Genomic DNA, 18,739 nt, shown 5'->3' on the forward strand with positions numbered 1-18,739 from the left:
CTTGTATATTTTCCTCATTTAAAAAACAGAGATTTTGGTGTTCAGTACTTCTGTAAAGTGTGTGTAATAGTTGCCTTTTGCCTGAGTGGTGGTGGTGTAATTATTCTCTAGGGGGGAAATGCCTTGAGTAAATCTATGAAAGGAATGGAAGAGACATTATGCAACTTACATCCTTTTTGTGAGGCCTCATTTTTGTAAAATGTTCTTGTTTTGGTCTTCTGGCTGGATAAATACAAGCTCAGTGAATCCTGATGTCATGGAAGTTCTTAACACTTTCTTTTGCCTCAACACTTGCAAGCAAAGCTTTCGTTCTTGACCCTGTCCAGTTCCAGGAGTTGATATTTAAATGTCTATTTTTTCCCACTGTTGGAAGATTACCTTTAATGAAACAGAACTCTTCAGCGACTCAAACCTTTGAACTTGGTAGAATGGCACTTCCAAAGATAGGGCTGACCTAAGAATTCAGATCCAATCTCAATTTTAAATACCTTTTCCCACCTACTATTCTTTCTAGCTCCGCACCTAAATCCAGAGTGGTTATTCTGGAAATTTGAGTCAGCTCCTTTACAGAGAGCGCTAGATTTTAATCTAATTTAAAATTAGTTTAAAACATGGAGGAAACATAATTGAAATTTTTAGGATTAAAGTAGCATAAACCAGATGCAAAAGTAAAGCTGGCTGCAAACAAAATCTAGATTTTGCAAGTACTCTGGATCCCATCCAGATCCCAAAAGTCTTCATTTCTGACACTGATAAGTGCTCTGATCTGTTGGGTTTGGATTAGGTTTGTCCCTGTCAAGGCTAAATCAAAAAATTGTTGCCTATACTGGCTTCAGCTTGAATACCCCCTAATCTTTTATTCTTAAATAAAGGAGAGTCCCCCTTTGACCAGACTTGCGTGCACAGCTGAGTTTTGCTGTTTTCTGTGCTGTGGATCTCTCTGCATGCAGGAGCAATACTTGATTATTATTGGAGAGCTGAGGAGAAGGCCAGAAGAAAAATTCCACCCTCCGTGCCCTCCTCCTCCTCGCTCCCTCTCCCCAAGCTCCTCTTTTGTGGTCCTCAACACCAGTGCAAAGCGTCCTGTTCCTGAAAAGGAAGTGGGGTACCTCAACTTCCCTAAAGGACCATTAGAAAACTGTAATTTCAAAATGAGTTTCCTGTCCAAGGAAGAGGGCTTAGCACTTACAAGAACAGTTCTCCACTGTACAAGGCAGACATTTTAGTTTTATGAGGAACAAATAAAACATTCCTCTGTGCTTTACAGGCATAACACTTTCTTAGACTCTTTAGTTACCAAATGACCTGTCTACATAGTTATGCTGATCAGATGCAGAGAATAACACGGCCCAACTGTGTAGCAGTGCCTGATGCAGTAAAGAAGCGGAGGTGGGGGAAGCAGAGGCAAACCGAAAAGTAGTCTGCTGTTCGCAGCAAGTCCTTCCCATGCTCTTCAGCCAGTAATAAAGTCCGAGATACAAACAAAACAATTCCTGATCTAGAGTAGTGGAGATGCTGGCATTATTACAGTGACACAGAATCTTACTGAGGTCAGTGGGGATGCATGAGATGTAACTGAGAGCGCAGCTTGGCGCGTCAGAAGGTGATACAGGTCTTCGGTCACAACAGGCAGCTGTACGCAGTGCTGAGTGCAAGCTAAACCTCGTGTCTGAGCAGTGGCTTTTGAGAAGTATGTGAAAAGGATTATGCCAGCTTAGTGGAGTTTTTTGGAGGTGTAGAAAGCACAGTCAGGTTGACCTTACCCTGCTAATCCTTCTTTAAAAATAAATTAAAGCAATTGTTGTCAGCATGAAATGTTGAGTTACTTTTGGGGGCTTAGACTTAATATTCTCTCTCACCCTATAATAAAGTTAATTGTGCACTTTGAAGAACACAAAAATAGTGAAAGGTTACCAAAATCCTCCATGAAGCTGAACTGTAGAACATCCAGAAGCAGCTGTAAGTTTTCCAGTAGGTGTCATAACTAGCTTATTATGGGACTTACAATGAAAAATAATTGAAGATTCATATTAAATTCAGCCTAATGAAAAGCCATAGTCTGTGCTATATAGTATTACTTAAGATTTACTGTGTGTTATGGTAAAGGCATGTGGTCATGTGAGCTTTGATTTTAGTCTTTTTAATTTCCAGATTAATGTCTTAATTCAGTTCTAGTTGCCTCTAAAGCAAGCTTATGGGAGAGCTTTCATGGTATAGTCAGCTGTTAAATGTGAAATCAATCTCATACCCTAATCTAATGTTAAATTTTAATATATTAGTGTGCCATAGATGTAAAAAAAAGCATTTTCATTTTCTTTTTTTTTCTTTTTTTCTCCAAACGTTACCAGGTTTGGAAAATGAAATATACCAAAAGCACCAAAGTGAAACACAGTCTGTACAGAGGGAGATGAAAGATTGTGTGTAACAGAGACAGAAGTAGCGCATAGTCAGATAAACATGTTATATCATTTTTTTTAATTGTTCCCCAGACTTTATTGTAATTAGTTGCATTCTTTGCCTAAGGCTTGTTGAGTTGAAGACAGACAGGTTAGCAGGTAAAGCTCTAGCCTTTCACTTCATAGATCCTTGCAAGGGAGCAAGTTAATCTTTCCTAATTCCAATAAAAGCCATCATATGCACAGCTGTTAAATGTATTTTGTCAGGACTGGAAATTTCTTCTAAGGAGATAATTTACTAGGAGCAAACAAACATAAGTCATCAATTACTTTTTCTGGACCGAAACTTCTTCTCAAAGAGAGAAAAAAATCATTAAGTCAACGTAGCAGCAGAGTTTGTATTTCTAGTGTCCTAACTTGGATGTGTGCTTACATGCTTCCATAATGTTAAAAATGAGTTCGGGAGAGGGATGCTAGGAGATGAATGCACAGCAGCTTTGAGAAGAACACTGAAAAGTCTAGAATCTAGGGGAACTGCTTTAAAAGGACAAAAAATTAAATATAGTTTAGCCCACAGGACTTCAAGTGTGCATTTGCCCTTCAGTGATTAGGCATATAGAAAGAAAATCATAAATTTAGGGTTAGATGTCTATTGAGGGTATTCTACAACAGGAATGACATGATATAATTCAGATATCTTTTTGCATGGATGCCAAATAACACGTTGATTTTTCTTAATGATCACAATGTAATTAAAAGGGGCTTACTTTTTCCCCAGCGGAAATTCTTGAATTGGCTGGAAATGCAGCAAGGGACAACAAGAAAGGTCGAGTCACTCCTAGACACATCCTGTTGGCTGTAGCAAATGATGAAGAATTAAATCAGGTAAGAAAAAACTCCACTGTGTGAGGGCCAGGATTTCCTTTAGGGCTTTTTAAATTGTCTTTCCATATAGCTGAATTGTAACTCAAGACCTCTGCTTATTGAGTAGCCCACCAGGAAACAGCTCATTCACTCACTAGCACGCTGCCCGTGTAACTAACTACAGCACTCAGCTTAATTATGTATTTCAGGACTCTTAAAATGTGTAAAAATGCAACAGAGATGTAATATGACATTTGCTTGCACTATTACACCACTTCTATTAGAGTGGGACATTGTCATAAACTCTACAGAGACATGGAGAAAATCTTATAGATTTTTTTTGTTGTTGTTTTTGTTTTCCCCCTTAAGCAACTTAGGGCTTGGTGGGACCTATCCTGTTCCCATTGAAGTCTGTCATTGTGACCACAGAATTATGAGCTCTGGAGCTCTTGCTGTGTCCTTTGCAGATGCCTTTAACTTAGCCAAAAAATATTTGGCATTATTATAACAGTGTTGTGGTGTCAGCTAGAGGCGCTGGCTAGGATTAATGTACCTTTGTGTTAGGTGTCTGTAAAAACACAGCTAAAAAAGATACTTTTTCCAAACCTAGGTATCTTGATGGAGCAGGAAAAAAATTAATATCCCCAAACCAGCCTCCTTCTGGCTTTGTCTGAAATGTGATAATACTTTCCATTCATCATCCTTTTGTAAGCTTGGACCCTCACTGAGTTGTGGTTGGGGAGCAGTAAACAGAATGAGAAGGTGGGAGTACCTGAGGGACTTTGATGTCACCGTTTGTATCCTCCCAAATAGTGAATTAGTCCCAGTTAGATGTATAAAAAATGGGTTAAAGTGGTTTTAAATACAGAACATGATATATTTCACCTCTGCTTTTAAAGGCTTGAATGAACTGCACACTTTTGAATATTGATCTGCTTTTCTTCAACTACATAAAGATTTTTTTGAAGACAGACATCCAGGTATACGGATTTGTTACCCTCCATTTCAAATTTCTTTTTCTAAGAAAAAAATTCTGTATTAAAAGTGCACTTTTAAGAAAATTCAGCAATTGGAACATATATTGGTTTCTCCACAGCGTGGTACCCATTGTGGTCCCGTACCGTGGACTTCGGGGTCCCATCTCTCTCACACAGGCTGCCCTGCAAAGCCCTCCTTGCTTGGGCTGGGGCTGTCCTGTTTTCTAGTAGTGGGGTAACAGTCTTCACTTCACACAGATCTTGTGTGACCCCAAGAGATACTGACAGTGACAAGCCTATGTGCAAGAAGAGTACGTATTCCCTTTATAGTTAAAATCTAGTACATGATTGCCTTCGTTTCATGCATTTCATGTCTCTCTCCTTCAAGGATAATGTGTTGAGAAACATACAAGAACCAGTTAAAACTCAAGGCAGTGTACAAAGTTTGCAGTAAATGCCATTTTCTATTTATTGGCGAGTAAATGCTGGGGTTTGTCATCTACAACTCTTTTTTTGTTGTTGTTGTTTTTTTATTAGCTATTGAAAGGGGTCACCATAGCCAGTGGTGGAGTGTTACCCAATATTCACCCAGAGCTGTTGGCAAAGAAGCGGGGATCAAAAGGAAAACTGGAAGCCATCATCACTCCACCTCCAGCAAAGAAGGCAAAGTCTCCATCACAGAAAAAAACTGTATCAAAGAAAACAGGTGGCAAGAAAGGGGCAAGGAAATCCAAGGTAGAGTAATCTGTTTATTTTAAACCCAAGCAAGCTTGTTAGTAGTTGTAGCGAGCGTCATGTAGGGTAGACTTTCTGTTCCATGTGTTGTTAACAAGAGAGATTTCAGTAGCAGCGTAAGCAAATGCTGAAGGAGGAGTGCTGCCCTCTCGTTAGTGCGGGTGCAAGTCTGAAAACCCTCAGAAGTGGCACAGGCCTGCAGGACAGGCAGGCAAGCCGTACATACTCTATTCCTTATAAATATTCTTTGTGTGAAACAGTCGTTAGGTGGGCACAGGCAGGAGGCACCAAGAGGCGGAAGAAGAGAGTGTATGGGGGCTGTACTAGTCATGCCTTAGTGGTGAGCAAACGAGACCTTATGTAGCAACTGTAGGAGTAGCTTTGCTGTGGCTGCAGGTACCGGCATTGGGCTAGGCAGAGTCAGCTTGCTTGGACTTTGTGCAAGTATTGATGTGTGTCTGCAAGAAATAGGGAATCTGGATATTTTTTTCAAAAGTGAAGTCACACTAAAGCAGGGTTTTGCAATTGTAAATATGGAAGAAAAACAACAGCCTAAGTCACTTGTGTTGTAATAATGTCCTCAGCTGTTAGCATGTCAGAGTCCTCTTTTCAAGTGTTGGATTGTTCTGTTGTTTGTTGGGTTTTTTAATGTTTGGGGTTTTTTGTCCCAGCTTAGTATAAGATTCCTCTTAGTTGATTTGATGAAATCCAAAGCGGCTGAAATACTCCTCCTAAAGTAGGATGCAATTCTGCTACAGCAGATATCTGAATCTCTTGCAGCATCAGAGAAACTGTATTGTGGCTACACAGAATTTCTTTGGCTGAGCTAAAGACCCACAAATGTCCCCCTCTGTTTTTTGTATGTTATAGATGAGATTCTTCCATGTTTAGGCTTTTATTTTTTCTTTTTTTAATTCCTAGTAATGAATTAAACTCATTCAAAACGAAGTGTGGAGGTGAGGGGAAGAACAAGAGCACCAAAATGTGATTTTTCTTATGTCAGGAAACTAAGAATAACCTCTTTTTTAAGCTAAGGAGAACATTCCTTCATTCCTTTTTTTAGTTCAGTTTGTAGGAGTAGGGAATCTTTCTAATGTGTGCGTGTGTAACCAAGGATTTTTTCTTTTTTTTTGCAAAACAACTACAGTCAAACAGTAGGTTATGAAAGCAGGGGGAAAAAAAATGTACATGAATTTCACAGGAAATGGACAGTGCATCTGAAAAGCTGCCTTCCCTGTCAAAGCTTCTGTAGTCAGCCTGTGTGTCTCTGGTATTGTTTATTTGGTCACTCTTCTGATTGTTTCACTTTTTTTGGTTTTTTTTTTTTGAACACCTAGTAGCTGACATTTCAAGTGCAGTGCTTCTAATAACCATGCACTAATAATTTCCCTAAATCTGGAAATTTTTTTCCCCTACTTGATTACAAAAGCAGGAAGTCTGTTGTGGGGTTCTGTTTTTCTTCCACACAATAAACTGTATTGTCTGCTTACTATATTGGTATTTGGCTAACAGTAAACTCCTGGGGAATAGAAATAAGACCCATAAAAATCTAATTTTCAAAACATTTGTGTAAAGTAAAGCATGGTTACAGTTTCTAGAAGCACCAATATACCCTTGCATCAAAGTCATTTTAGTTGCTCAACCACAGATTTAGTTTATATACTTTGGAAAGGGACAATAAGAGGACAGTGGCTTGCTTGATATTCCAGGTGTGCTTTTTTAGTTTTAGCATAGGTATTGCTAAGGCACCAAATATTTATGTTAAAACATAAGTAGTAATTTTATTGAAAACACGAAATTATTTTTGGCACCAATTGAGTTTACAACCACAGCAGTCAATTCCCTATCTTCACGACGCATCCTTTTCAAAATGTTCTTTGTTCTCATTTTTATTCAGTAAATAAATTCATTCCTGAAACCTATAATTTTTTTTCAGTAATACAGTTGAAAAAAGGAATGGTAGTTGAGGGGAACTCCCTCTCCCTCTACAGTTTTACTGGAGATGAAGGTGATCATGTTAAACAAGACAGAGAAAATTGTTCAGCCCATTTCCTACTGCTATGCAGGTAGAAAGTAGATGTATTCTGACACTGGCTCTAAGGATGGCCAGATTTCAAAACAGCATTTCTAAAAATAAGTTTGTGAAATCTGGGAGCACGTCCCTTCACAAATGGATAAAATTTGCACTCTGACAAGTCAGTTTTTACCTTAAAATGAATGTCTGCCCACAGATATAAATAGATACATTATCTTTTTCCACACAAACCATTAGCTTTTTATATGTTTTTCTCCAACATTTAAGACAACTGTCATCTGAATTGTGCACTGTCCTGGGCAAGAAAAGGCTTATGTAGCTATGCAGACGTTGAGGTCATTTTTCCTACTGATTCCTTCAGCTGTAATCAGTCACTTTAGTTAGACTAAAGGATAAAATCCAAACGCCAGTGTTTGTACTGGCATTTTATAGCCTGGTAAGCATTTATGGCATGTCATATATCTTAGTGTTATTAAACGGTGTTTTTCTCTCAGTCTTGAGTTAACTAATTAACTATATTTTTGGAAGAAGAAGCAGGGAGAAGTGAGCAAATCAGCCAGTGCTGACAGTACAACAGAGGGAACTCCTGCAGATGGTTTCACAGTCCTGTCCACCAAAAGTCTGTTTCTTGGCCAGAAGGTATGTTCCTGCGTTTTTATAAATTAATACCTATTTTTCAGCACTGCTTAGGGAATACTCCCTCCCACCACCCCCCTTTCTCCAAAACGTCTAGGTGCAATGCACATTTCCCCACTGAGCACTTGAGGAGGTGTATGATATTAGTTTTTGAACAAAGAAATTCTCTGAAACAACTTTTAGAACATTTTAAAAATACAAAATGAGTCTTCACATGGCTACATAATTAAATACTCAAATAGAAGGAAAGCCTGTGTGCTTGTAATCTCACCTTATTCATAAACAGTGTAATCGTTACAGCTAAGCTTCTGCCAAAGATGAGATTATTCTAAGGATAAAATGTCTTTTTCCAATGGACAGCCCGCTTCATTGCTGATGTAAATGATTTACAGGTTTTTATTAAAACCTATTTTAGACATTTGTTCCTAATAGTGGTTTTATGTTTTGTTCTGCTTTGTTATTTACAAAAGTTAATGCTGTGTAATAACGAATGATGCATTTATGAAAAGCTAGAAGTCAACGATCCTTTTTTCCCTGTGAATATGCTTTGGGACATGGGGTGGTTTAATACAAACACATACCTGCTTAAAGAGAGGATCCATTTAAAGAGACAAATCATTAATTAATTTGGACTTTTATCTTGAAACCTGCCTTTAGTTCGTGATACAAAATTTTGTTAAGTAAAACTGCATCTTTCTTCTATCATTCAGTAATCAGATCATTGTGTTGCAAGTCATAAAAGATGAGCCATTGTCCATTGTGGAATGTATCTCCTCTGACTCATTTTTATTTCATACTGAGGTTGTTCTCCATTTATCCTTCCACAGTTTGTTTGCTAATTTTAACATGCATGAGAGTAACGTTATTTTTTGCAAGACTTCTGATTTTCCACGTTTAACTTTACAGCTAGAGCTAGATTGCTGGTTTGGTAGGGGTTTTTTTATTTGACTACTGCTAGGGCGGTGGTTTTGAAAATATTTTTTTAAAAAACATTTTGATGACTAAATTAGAACCCAAAATTTATAAACTACATTACTGTTTCAAGAAAGTGAGTAACGTCAGACTTCTGGACCAGAATTTGAGCTCCTTTCAGTTACCATAGGAAACCTGTAATCAGACCTAGTGACTGACCCAGCAAATCAATGAGGCTTTGCTTTTGGGCTCAGTGGAAGAGAATCATGAACTCCAGGACTGCTTTAAGCTTTGCTGAGCTAAGCCAGGGTCTGTGGTAGAGCTTTCCAGTGGGTACTTTGTACTGGGAAATGGACTTTCTGGCTTTTCTCATTCAGCCTTCTGAAAAAAATTACTGGTATGACTTGGCCATGCCTGTACTGGTTTGTTGTCAGTTAGCCCTGCACATGAGAGGGGCCAGGTATTAGCCTTTATTTGTAACACAGTACACATAATTAAAAGAAAAATTAAAAGAAAAATGAAAACCTGTTTGTCTCCTGTGAGGGAACACTCCAAATGAAATGGATTATTTTCTGAGGGGTAGAGAATGCATAGGTGCCGTTGAGATGTGTCTAGCACAGATTATATTTTGCTTTTGATTCCCTGTGAGAAACAGTGTTCAGAAGCAGTAAATGGTAAAAATCTAAGCAATGTAGGCTATGTCTAACAAATATAAGAGTTTTCCATGTCCTATTATGTGTGCGTTAAAAATGAAACTCTTGCTTTAGTTGAGCTGATAATATATTAATGTCTTTGTTCTCATTTACCCCCAAAATAGCACATTTAGAACAACCTAAATTATTTTAAGCATTTGTGTTAAGACTGAAAATGTGACAAGCTTAAAATGAAAAAAAACCTTTGTACTACAGTGATCAAAGAGATTTTATTCAGCATTAAAACAACAAAAAAAAGTATTATGCTGGCTTATTCCTGGAAATATTTTCAGACCATTCCCCAGAATTATTTTCAAAATATGCATTTTCAAAATTATCAAAATAATTCTGATTTTCTTGTGATAAAAAAGCAAAGATAAAACTTTCAATCAGGGAATCGGTGGAAGTTGAACCTGAAGTGTGTTTTGCATGGGCCAGGAGGCTCCTGGGTGTGACAGGATGTCTGTTGCTATGTGCAGGTTTAGCAGGCTGCAATCTCATTGATGGTGGTGGTTGGTAATTATTTAAGTGACACATGGAAGTCTCAGATAATTGCTATTTATTTTGGAAACTTACAAATTAAATATAATGATTATCTATAAAAACTCTAATGACTTTGAATCAGTTAAATGCTTCTGCTTAGCCATTTCTACATGCAATTGCTGTTTAAAAATATAATACTGATTTTTAAAATATTTAGCTAAGTTTAAGTCTGATGCTTAACAGAAAAAAATCTGGTTTATTATAGTTGTCTTAAAGTAGTGCCACATGGTATTCATAAACACAATGAACCAAGAATTTTCTTCAGTGGCGATTCTGGACAGTAGTGTTGCAGTTAGATTCCTTAGACTTGTGCATGTTGCTTTTTTCCAAAGTGTGTGAGGGCAGAAGGTGTTTGCCAGTGGGGAGGAGGACCTTTCTGCCGCTCAGCATAGCCTCACTCCCCTTAAACAGCATTTTGAGGGAAGGAAAAATCTGCTAGCCTCTTGGGTAGGGAGGACAGTGTGTTTAGGCGGTTCAGCTGGAGGCCTGGAAACTCCTGGCTTCTGGTTTTAGCTGATTCAGAGATACTGTAAATCACCTCTTCTTTCTCTGTTGCCTTCCCCATTTGTGAAATGGACGTACAGTTACACTCTTCATGTGGATGGTAGGAAAGCTTAATATGTTAAAACATTTTGAGCTATTCCATTTGAAAAGCAAAAATATTCCTATTAATCACAGTTATTTGATTTTTCTTTAATTTGTACACACAGATTTTCCGTATCTTTTCATGTTCTGTGTGTTCTTAATAAACTACAGTGCAAACACAGAAACCTGAAACCAAAAAACCCAAACCAACAATCAGTATCTTTCGAACCTCCTGTGACATCCTCGAACACCTTTACAGCATGCCTCTTTGGTCTGCAAAACCACTAGCTGCTAGATCAGAAAATAACTTACTAGATGCAGAGAAGGAAGAAAATAATCCTGTCCTTAGTATCACGTCATTCAAAAGTGTTTTATAGGAAAAATCTTTTTCTTGGCTCTATGTTTGCAGAAGGGAAAGGGAAGGGTTTAATTAGCAAGAACAGCTCTTCATTCTTCAATATCCCCAGATTTAATTACTGAAAACAGAAATGAGAATCTTGCAAACCTGGGTATTGTTCAGTTTTTAGAATGTACTGTTATGCATTAAATCTTTGGGTAACTGCTGACATTCAGCTAGAAATTCTTAGAGGTCAGGAAATGGCAAAGAACCCTTCAGTTATACCTGTAAAAGTGTATCAGTGCTACACTAATTAAGTATTAAAATCTAGTTAAGATTTTAATGATTGCACATCCTACAAGTGACATCCCAATGGAAACATGGTGTTCTGCACAATAACTAGTTTCTGTTTCCCGAGACAACTATGAGGCAGAGTTGTAAGACCTCAAGCCTAAGCGTTAGGGTTTGGACTTTCAGAGAGACCTCAGCTTGTTGTCTGCAACAGGCATCTTCAGTTTTCTGTATGAAACTCATACCAGAAAAAGTTCCAAGACTGTAAAGGTAATTTTGTCTGAAATAAGAAATGCAAGGCTTGGCTCAGAAAATACTCATGGATGTGCTAAGTGCCATCTGCATTTTATCTGACTAACATTTCATCTAAATGTTACCTAAAGTTACGTCCATTCTTTGTTGCACACGTATACGCAAGTTGTGCCTATTTATTTTTTTGAAGTGGCCCTTTAGGGGATCACTTCTTCTGTCTAATACACGCTTCATGCTATTGGGTAGTAAAATTGAGCAATTACTCATTGGAGGATTTCATTCTATGGGAATACTTCTGATTTTTTTTAATTGTTTTTGGCAATCAGCTAACAGTGCATTGAACAGTAAATGCAAAATTTAGCAAAATAACGCTTAGCTGCCAACACATGCTATCAATGATGGGCAGCTTTTTAAGCATTTTGTTGTTGCTGTTAAATTGAAACTTTAATTACCAGCTGGTTGCTATGTAAATCCCATTGCTGAGTAGGCACAGAGGTAGATTAAAAGTCTGAAACCAAAATGGTCTGCAGCCAATAGATCTGGGGCAAAAACTTGTAGAACACAGAATGCGGGATCAAAGAGAGTCACCTATAAAATGAACAAAATATGCTTAGGAACATACTAAAATCTCCACAAAACAGTCTTTTGGTGTGTGCATGTGTTTTGTTGTTGGTTTTTTATTTCAAAATTCATAAAGTTTCTTTAACATTTTGGTTTGATTTGATTTGACTTTTTTTTTTTAAACAGCAGTTGCTTGTAGTCAAACTCAAGACTCAAACTCAAGTATGAATAACTCGCCATGTGTGAAGTAGTAAAGGATTCTAAGCTATTTGGAAAGCAAGCTTTCTTACATTTTATTACAAATTCCCGAACAGACCCGTACTTAAAACAGGACTGAATTACACTCATTTTTAGCCAAAATCACCCTATTTTGAGGGAGCATAGTTTGCTCAAGCAACATATGCAAATTATATAAAATTGCAGGCTTTTAAAAAGAGAAAGAAGGTCAATTCATATAATCACACGAATGAAATGGAAATAATTTTTTTTCATAAAACTTAAATATATGGATGTTGGCCTCCTTAAATGACCCATTCACTTGTATTAGTTTCATGCATTGGCTCATATTCCCTATTAACAAATTAACATACGCAAGGAGAAGATTTGAAGAGTTAAGTTTACAAAACGTGGGTTGCAAACAAAGAGACAAAATTCAGTTATTGATGATATAACTTGCCATGGATGAATGTATATGTGTTGAACCCAGGGGGCTTTGGATTAGAAGGAAAGCCTGACTTAACTGCAGCTGGCTTTAGTACTTGCATAAATGAATGAGAACTTTCTCTTTAATAGTTGTTCTCCATATTGCCTAATCAGCTACTGAAACGATAATTTAAAATGCATGTTGTAGATAGATGCATAATTTATGAGGTAGATAACGTGTTTTCCCCATATGAAAGAGTCTGGAAAATTTTTTGCACTTTAAATTATTTTAAGTTTTGGTAGTAGTAAACTTGGTGCATGTGGAATCAGACTTCCCAGCATCAGCTACGAAGCAGTGTCACACACCCCTGGTTAAAAGCTTCGTCACATACCTGGCAGCATTCTGCAGTTTTGGCTTTTGCTAAATTTGGCATTCCCATCAGATTGCCTCAGATTACGGAGTTGTTTCTGTGGGGTGGGTCACATACTATGATGAGAGACCCGAACTGTCAGTGGTAAGCAAACTGAACTATCACTTTACACCTCTAAACATTTCCAAAAAACAGTCCTCGCTAGTATGACATGGCAGGATCAGTTTGTTACCATGGCTGGTCTTTTCATTGACTTCTTATTTTATATACTAGCTTGTAAGTCTTGCTCAAAATGTGTTGCTAGAAGTTGAAATCTGCACTTCCTCATATTTCGCTAATTCTTCTTATTCTTTTAAGACCTCGTAGTGCGGATGTGAAGTTGATCTCTAGATACCTGTGCTAACTTCCTCACATTGCTGTATGCCCATGAGAAAGCCCGATTTTGTAATGATTCAGACAGCAATTGAGAATCATGCTTTAAATACATGGATGATAACGAGAGGAGATAATAGGCATTAATGGGTGGGGTTAAAATCTCTATTTTCATAAATGACCAAAGGAAGTAAAGCAAGTAAAGTAAAAACTAGAAGCAATAGGCACATAATAGTGCCTGCTTACAGTAGGTCACCAGCCGTTCACAGAGGCAGCAGAGCTGTGCAAATGGAAACGGAAGTGCCTGCAATACAGAATATGGTGACCACTAATAAAGAAAGAAAAAGAAACCTGTCCCCTTGTGAGGATGGAGGAATCGCTGGACACAAGTGTGTGATTTCTCCAAGATGTGCTCATGTTTGCAGGCTTAAAGAAGGAGGAGCAGCATCTTTTATCTAGTTTCAGTGCTGAACGGTCATGGCAGATTCCTGTAGTTGCTGCTTAAGAAATTATTAGGGTGTCCTTCATCTATACTTTGAGGAGAAACAAATACTCTCTTATAATGCCACAATAAGAACCCCAAACAGTGGTCCTCATAAAGCCAAAATAGAGCTTGTTAGTAGGTATATTCATATCCTGCCAGTGTGAACAATGTTTGAGTCTTGTGTTTGAATTTTTTTTTGGATAATAACCCTCCTTTAAGACCTGCCTTTTATTTTGCATATTTGTTTGCAGTGATGCTATCTCCATCTGTGTTGCAAAGCTCACTTTTCTGCAGCTTCTCTGTGATTTCCCAGCTGTCCTGTTATTTCCCACCTCATGCTTTTCTTTTCAGCTGAACCTTATTCACAGTGAAATCAGTAATTTAGCCGGCTTCGAGGTGGAGGCCATTATCAATCCTACCAATGCTGACATTGACCTTAAAGATGACCTAGGTAAATGGGGCATGGGTTGACACAACTAACGGTCACATGGAAATTATGGAACCCAGAATTTACTCTCTAGGGCTTCAGACATTTAATAAGAGCAGAAATTGAAATCTTGCAGGTTCTGTGTTGTTGAAGAACTGTATTCAAAAGACTTTTTCACCAAATCTGAATGCTTGCAGCTAATGCTAGTCTTCAAGTTGATTACAGTTAAAACAAAAATTTTAAATTCTTTTCCATAATGATCATATGTGACTGTTAGCTATTTTGGGGGGTTTCTTATTTGAATACTTTGAGGACTAAAATACTTTTTTGTCAGGTTGTTTTCAAAATAAGCAGTTTCTCCATTCTATTTGCAGTCTGATACTCAGAATTAGACATAAAATTTTTAAAGAGAAACGATTAAATGATTAACTATCCCGAAATCTTTCCTGCATTGATTTCATTCAAATTTAATTCAGTCAAATAATTTGTTTCCATTACGCTTAAATTACTCCCTGTAACTTTCACATGGAGCTGAAAACAAATACTGACATTATACCAACACTGAACTTGTAGATACTGTCATAGAAGGTGTGTCGCTCTTAAAGCTCCTATCTTGTTCCAGATTGGACGAAAAAAAAAAAAAAGAATCCTTCATCAACAAAAGTTTGTTTTTCAGCAAAAGTAGAAGAAAAATTAACTTTTATGCGTTACTTACTGCCTGCCTTTGATTATACCCACTGCTGCCTTTTTTAAAAACTTCCTTAATGGAATACAACCCATAATTCTTCTACTACTGCATTTCCTATGGGAATGTACATATGTAATTTAACAAGAAAAGGATTTAAGAAGGCTAATTTTTAAATTGGTAATCAAAAACATGTATATTTTTATATATGTTTCATCCATCCCAACATTTAATTAGCAAATATGCCTTACCTTTAAAATATCAGATCAGTCATTTGTATTCTTTAAAGCAAATTCATTACAACCCTGCCCGCGAATACATAGTTTCCTCCACGTGAAGGAGACTGTCATTTTTAGAAACGCAGCGATGAATCGTAGTGCCTGTCAGCTTATTGATGCTGACAAAATGGAGAAACTAGTTATTTTGTTTGGCTTGATGATCCTGAATTTCTTTTTTTAAACAGATTCCATATTTTAGTGTCATGCTCTGTGGGGAACTGGTTGTTTTAGGTTTCTGCAAAGTGAAATGGGGTATTAGCTGATTTTAAAACTTTGGAAATGATCTCGTGTGATTGCTCTGACTTGTCATTTTAACATTTATTTGATCATGTCATACTCAATATTCCTCCTCCTGTTCCCTACACCCCTTTCTCTACACACACCTGCACACACAACTCAGCATACTCCTTTGGCGCAAGGTTTGGAGATGTAAAGGTAGGAAAATATGGACGTTGGTACATGTGTAAATGTAGAGCCTGTGCTGGGTCTCTGTCCAACGTGGTTGATATACATCTGTTTACCTGTTGTAGTTGCAAGTTGTACAGGCTGACATTGCCACGATCGACAGTGATGCTGTCGTTCACCCGACAAACTCTGACTTCTACACCGGTGGTGAAGTAGGTAATGGAAAGTTCAGTGCTGCGGAGTTTGTATGTGTGTGCATGGTCAATCAGCAGCCACAAGCTTGTTGTAGCTATGCAGATTTGCATTCATTTCTCACTTCCAGCAGTCCTGACAGATAATTAAAAGAAATGAATAATTTCAAACTCAGTAGGCATTTTTGATTTTTATCACCAAATCAGACTTTTAGAAGTAACAGTAGAATGCACCACCAAAATTTGAAGTGCAGGAACAGTACGTTCAATGCAGGCATGTGACCAAGGAAAATTAATTACCACATTGTTTGTTTGACGTGTTAAATGCCTGTTTTGAATGTGGTTTGAGTCTTGATCTTTAGATTTCTAACCAGTTCCAGTACACCCTCTCCATGCCAAGTTTCAGGTGTTCATATCTGACATGCTGGATCTAGCCCATCTGTATTTTCTGAACTCTTAAGATTGGTCAGTTTTTTCATGTTTTACCTTATGGACCAATTACCTTCATAGCCCAGCTCAACGGTCCTCCCGCCCACAAGCACGCGGCTAGTGACATTACGTACATTTTTCAGGCAGTCGGTCATCTAAGCTACACCGATGAGAGAAGGCATGATAGAAAACATGACGGATGTCTTAATTCAGTATCTCAAGTGTTCCCTGAGTAACTGTTATCTTAGTGATACCCCTCTCTGCGTACAGTATTTTGAAGGATTTTGTAAAAGGGTAGCAGTACTTTAACTGAACTGCCATGGTAATTTGAGAAGGCAAATTGGAATTTGGGCTGAATACAGAAGTTGCTGGTAAGGGTGATGACCCACCATGCTTTAAAAAAAAAAAAAAAGTCACCTGATCCCAGCCTCTGTTCTACACTCATCTTAGTCTCATCGTCACTATGCAAATGGTCTCCCTCCACGCCCAGGCCCTGTTTCAGTACGGCTCGGAGGGACACGCGTCCTGCTGCAGAGCTGGCGTGTCCTACACTACCTGCCTTTTCTGAAGGGGCTACCTTCCGAGTAACACGCAGGCAGATGTAGCCCCAGGTAGCCTGTTGGAGCAAGAACAGCTGTGACTTGGCTGGCTAAACAGTGTGCAGAGACATTCAAATAGAAGTGTCATAATACCCTGTATCTGAAAAATATACTTCTAAAGTCTGTCAGACCCAGTTAGCTAATGTGCTTGTCTTCTACCCTTTGACAAAGAAATGCTTTGCTGCCCTGCAAAGAAAATGGTGTCTTGAAGCTGTACTGCTTGTTCCTTAGCGTAGGTTCCTGTTGCCTCTGACTGCTGTAAGAAAGAATAGAAGTGCACAAATGCTTAGCTTCCAATGATTAACTTTTACCCATCTAAATTTTTTTTAGTTTTTGTTGGTTTTTTTTTTTCCCTAACAATTTAAATGTACTGGGGGCTTATCCTGAGAATTTTAGAGCCTAAATTTCTGCTAACGCTGTTTTCAACACTGATACCAATGCCTGCTTGGAAAGCATGAGATAATGATCTTATTCTCATGGGAGTGACACATATTTATGCCTGTGAGCAAATAAGCTGCTAACCTTGAGGCTATGAAGCAAGACTTCCATCAAGAAACTTGCTAATGTAGTGGAAAATGGTTAAATACAGTATGTCCTTTCCCACATGAAGCTAATTTACAACATAGTTCTGAAATAAAATTCAATATAAGCCCTCACTATTAATCAGAAGAACATAATTGAGGAGTAAATGCAGAAAACCTCACCGATTCATACCAAATACTACTTTTGCTCTTCTTTGTACCAGATCTGCAAGAAGAGAACTCAGTGAAATAAACTGACAAGGTTGTTCGTTGCTTTTAATTATAAATTAATTCCCAGTAGAAGGGAAAAAGCTGATCCTTCTGGATTGAATTAAACCAAACTAGGCTAAATTCCATTAAATGTACAACGGCTTTGCAATGGCAAAGAAATGACCTACTTAATAGATCTTTTCTGTTTGTAGGTTCTGCACAAGGCTTAATTATGTTTCCCCTTGAAACGAGAAATTAAGGATTATGAATGTCATGGGTTTTAGGATTGATCTGAGTTCATGGACTCAAGGGGAGTATAACTGGAATATATACAAATATACATAGGAATGATATGGAAATACATACAGTAAGAATGTAACTAGAGTAGAAGACTGTTCCTTTCCCTGCACACCCCTCTCTGTCGGGTGATTTGATAATACCCTGGGTCCGCCACCGCCAGACGGGTTCAGCCAGGGGCACCTCATGTCCTGCTGTCTGCCCTGTCGCTGCCTTTCAGGGCAGCCCGTTCCCAGGCGCCTCGGTTCTGAGGCACATCTCCTTTCCTAGCGCACTCTCCTAAGACACCTTGCTGCTACAAATAAAGCCGTTACTGTCTTACCGAAGACATTCGTAGGATGGTGCCTTCCACACGGTTGCATAGGGATAGGTAACTTCAAGTTTCAGAAAATTCTTAGTGAGGAGTTTGTCTGAATAAACTTAGACAGAAGTATTTCTATAAAAAAAGCTTAAATGAGCACAAAGAGCAAATGACACTGATCTACACAGTCTGACCTTGCAACGCAGCTTTTGGCAACACCCATTGTGAATTGGTTATGAAAAAAACAAAAGGCATACATTTTATAATTGTTCTCAGCTTTTGTACCCCAAAAGCAATAAACTGCCAATAGCAAAATAGAGGCAGGGTCACAGCGTCAGTTTTTGAATGAACAAACAAATGCATTGTTTTCAACTTTCAATCTTCATTTTGGTAGAAATTTAGCAATGGTGTGAAAACAAAAGCATTTTGCAGTCCTCTTAGTTCTGAGAGCTATAACCCTATTTAGTTACTGAGTCTTGGAGGAGAGGCTCTGCTTCCTTGAGCATACAGTATGTGCACTTCCATCAGAAAATGTGGTTTTTCTTTCTTCATCAGTGAAAGTAAGGGGTTTCACCAAATAAATGTCTAGAGATCCTAGTTCTGAATTTTTTGGAAATCAGTTTCCAAAGTAATATCTCAAATCAGAGCCTTTATGATATCACTGCTTTTTACTTATCTACCTTTATACCTTTATAATTAATATGCACAGTG

The 18,739-nt window shown here is 38.0% G+C and overlaps 1 protein-coding gene across 6 annotated transcripts in view; it reads left to right on the forward strand.

Annotated features, from left to right (window-relative positions):
• MACROH2A1 (macroH2A.1 histone) overlaps nucleotides 1-18,739 on the forward strand; it is a 47,124-nt gene that overhangs the window by 19,007 nt on the left and 9,378 nt on the right. For 2 of the 6 annotated variants that reach the window (XM_075767018.1, XM_075767023.1), the window contains exons 3-6: nucleotides 3,175-3,281; nucleotides 4,775-4,972; nucleotides 7,536-7,646; nucleotides 14,037-14,136. In XM_075767018.1, coding sequence (XP_075623133.1) covers nucleotides 3,175-3,281; nucleotides 4,775-4,972; nucleotides 7,536-7,646; nucleotides 14,037-14,136 — 516 coding nt within the window. Of the gene's footprint in view, nucleotides 1-3,174; nucleotides 3,282-4,159; nucleotides 4,241-4,774; nucleotides 4,973-7,535; nucleotides 7,647-14,036; nucleotides 14,137-15,605; nucleotides 15,697-18,739 lie in introns of all 6 variants that reach the window. The other 4 variants (XM_075767024.1, XM_075767020.1, XM_075767019.1 and 1 more) reach the window with 4 other exon arrangements.

This window comes from Balearica regulorum, chromosome 14, assembly GCF_011004875.1.
Source record: "Balearica regulorum gibbericeps isolate bBalReg1 chromosome 14, bBalReg1.pri, whole genome shotgun sequence".
Lineage (NCBI taxonomy): Eukaryota > Metazoa > Chordata > Aves > Gruiformes > Gruidae > Balearica > Balearica regulorum.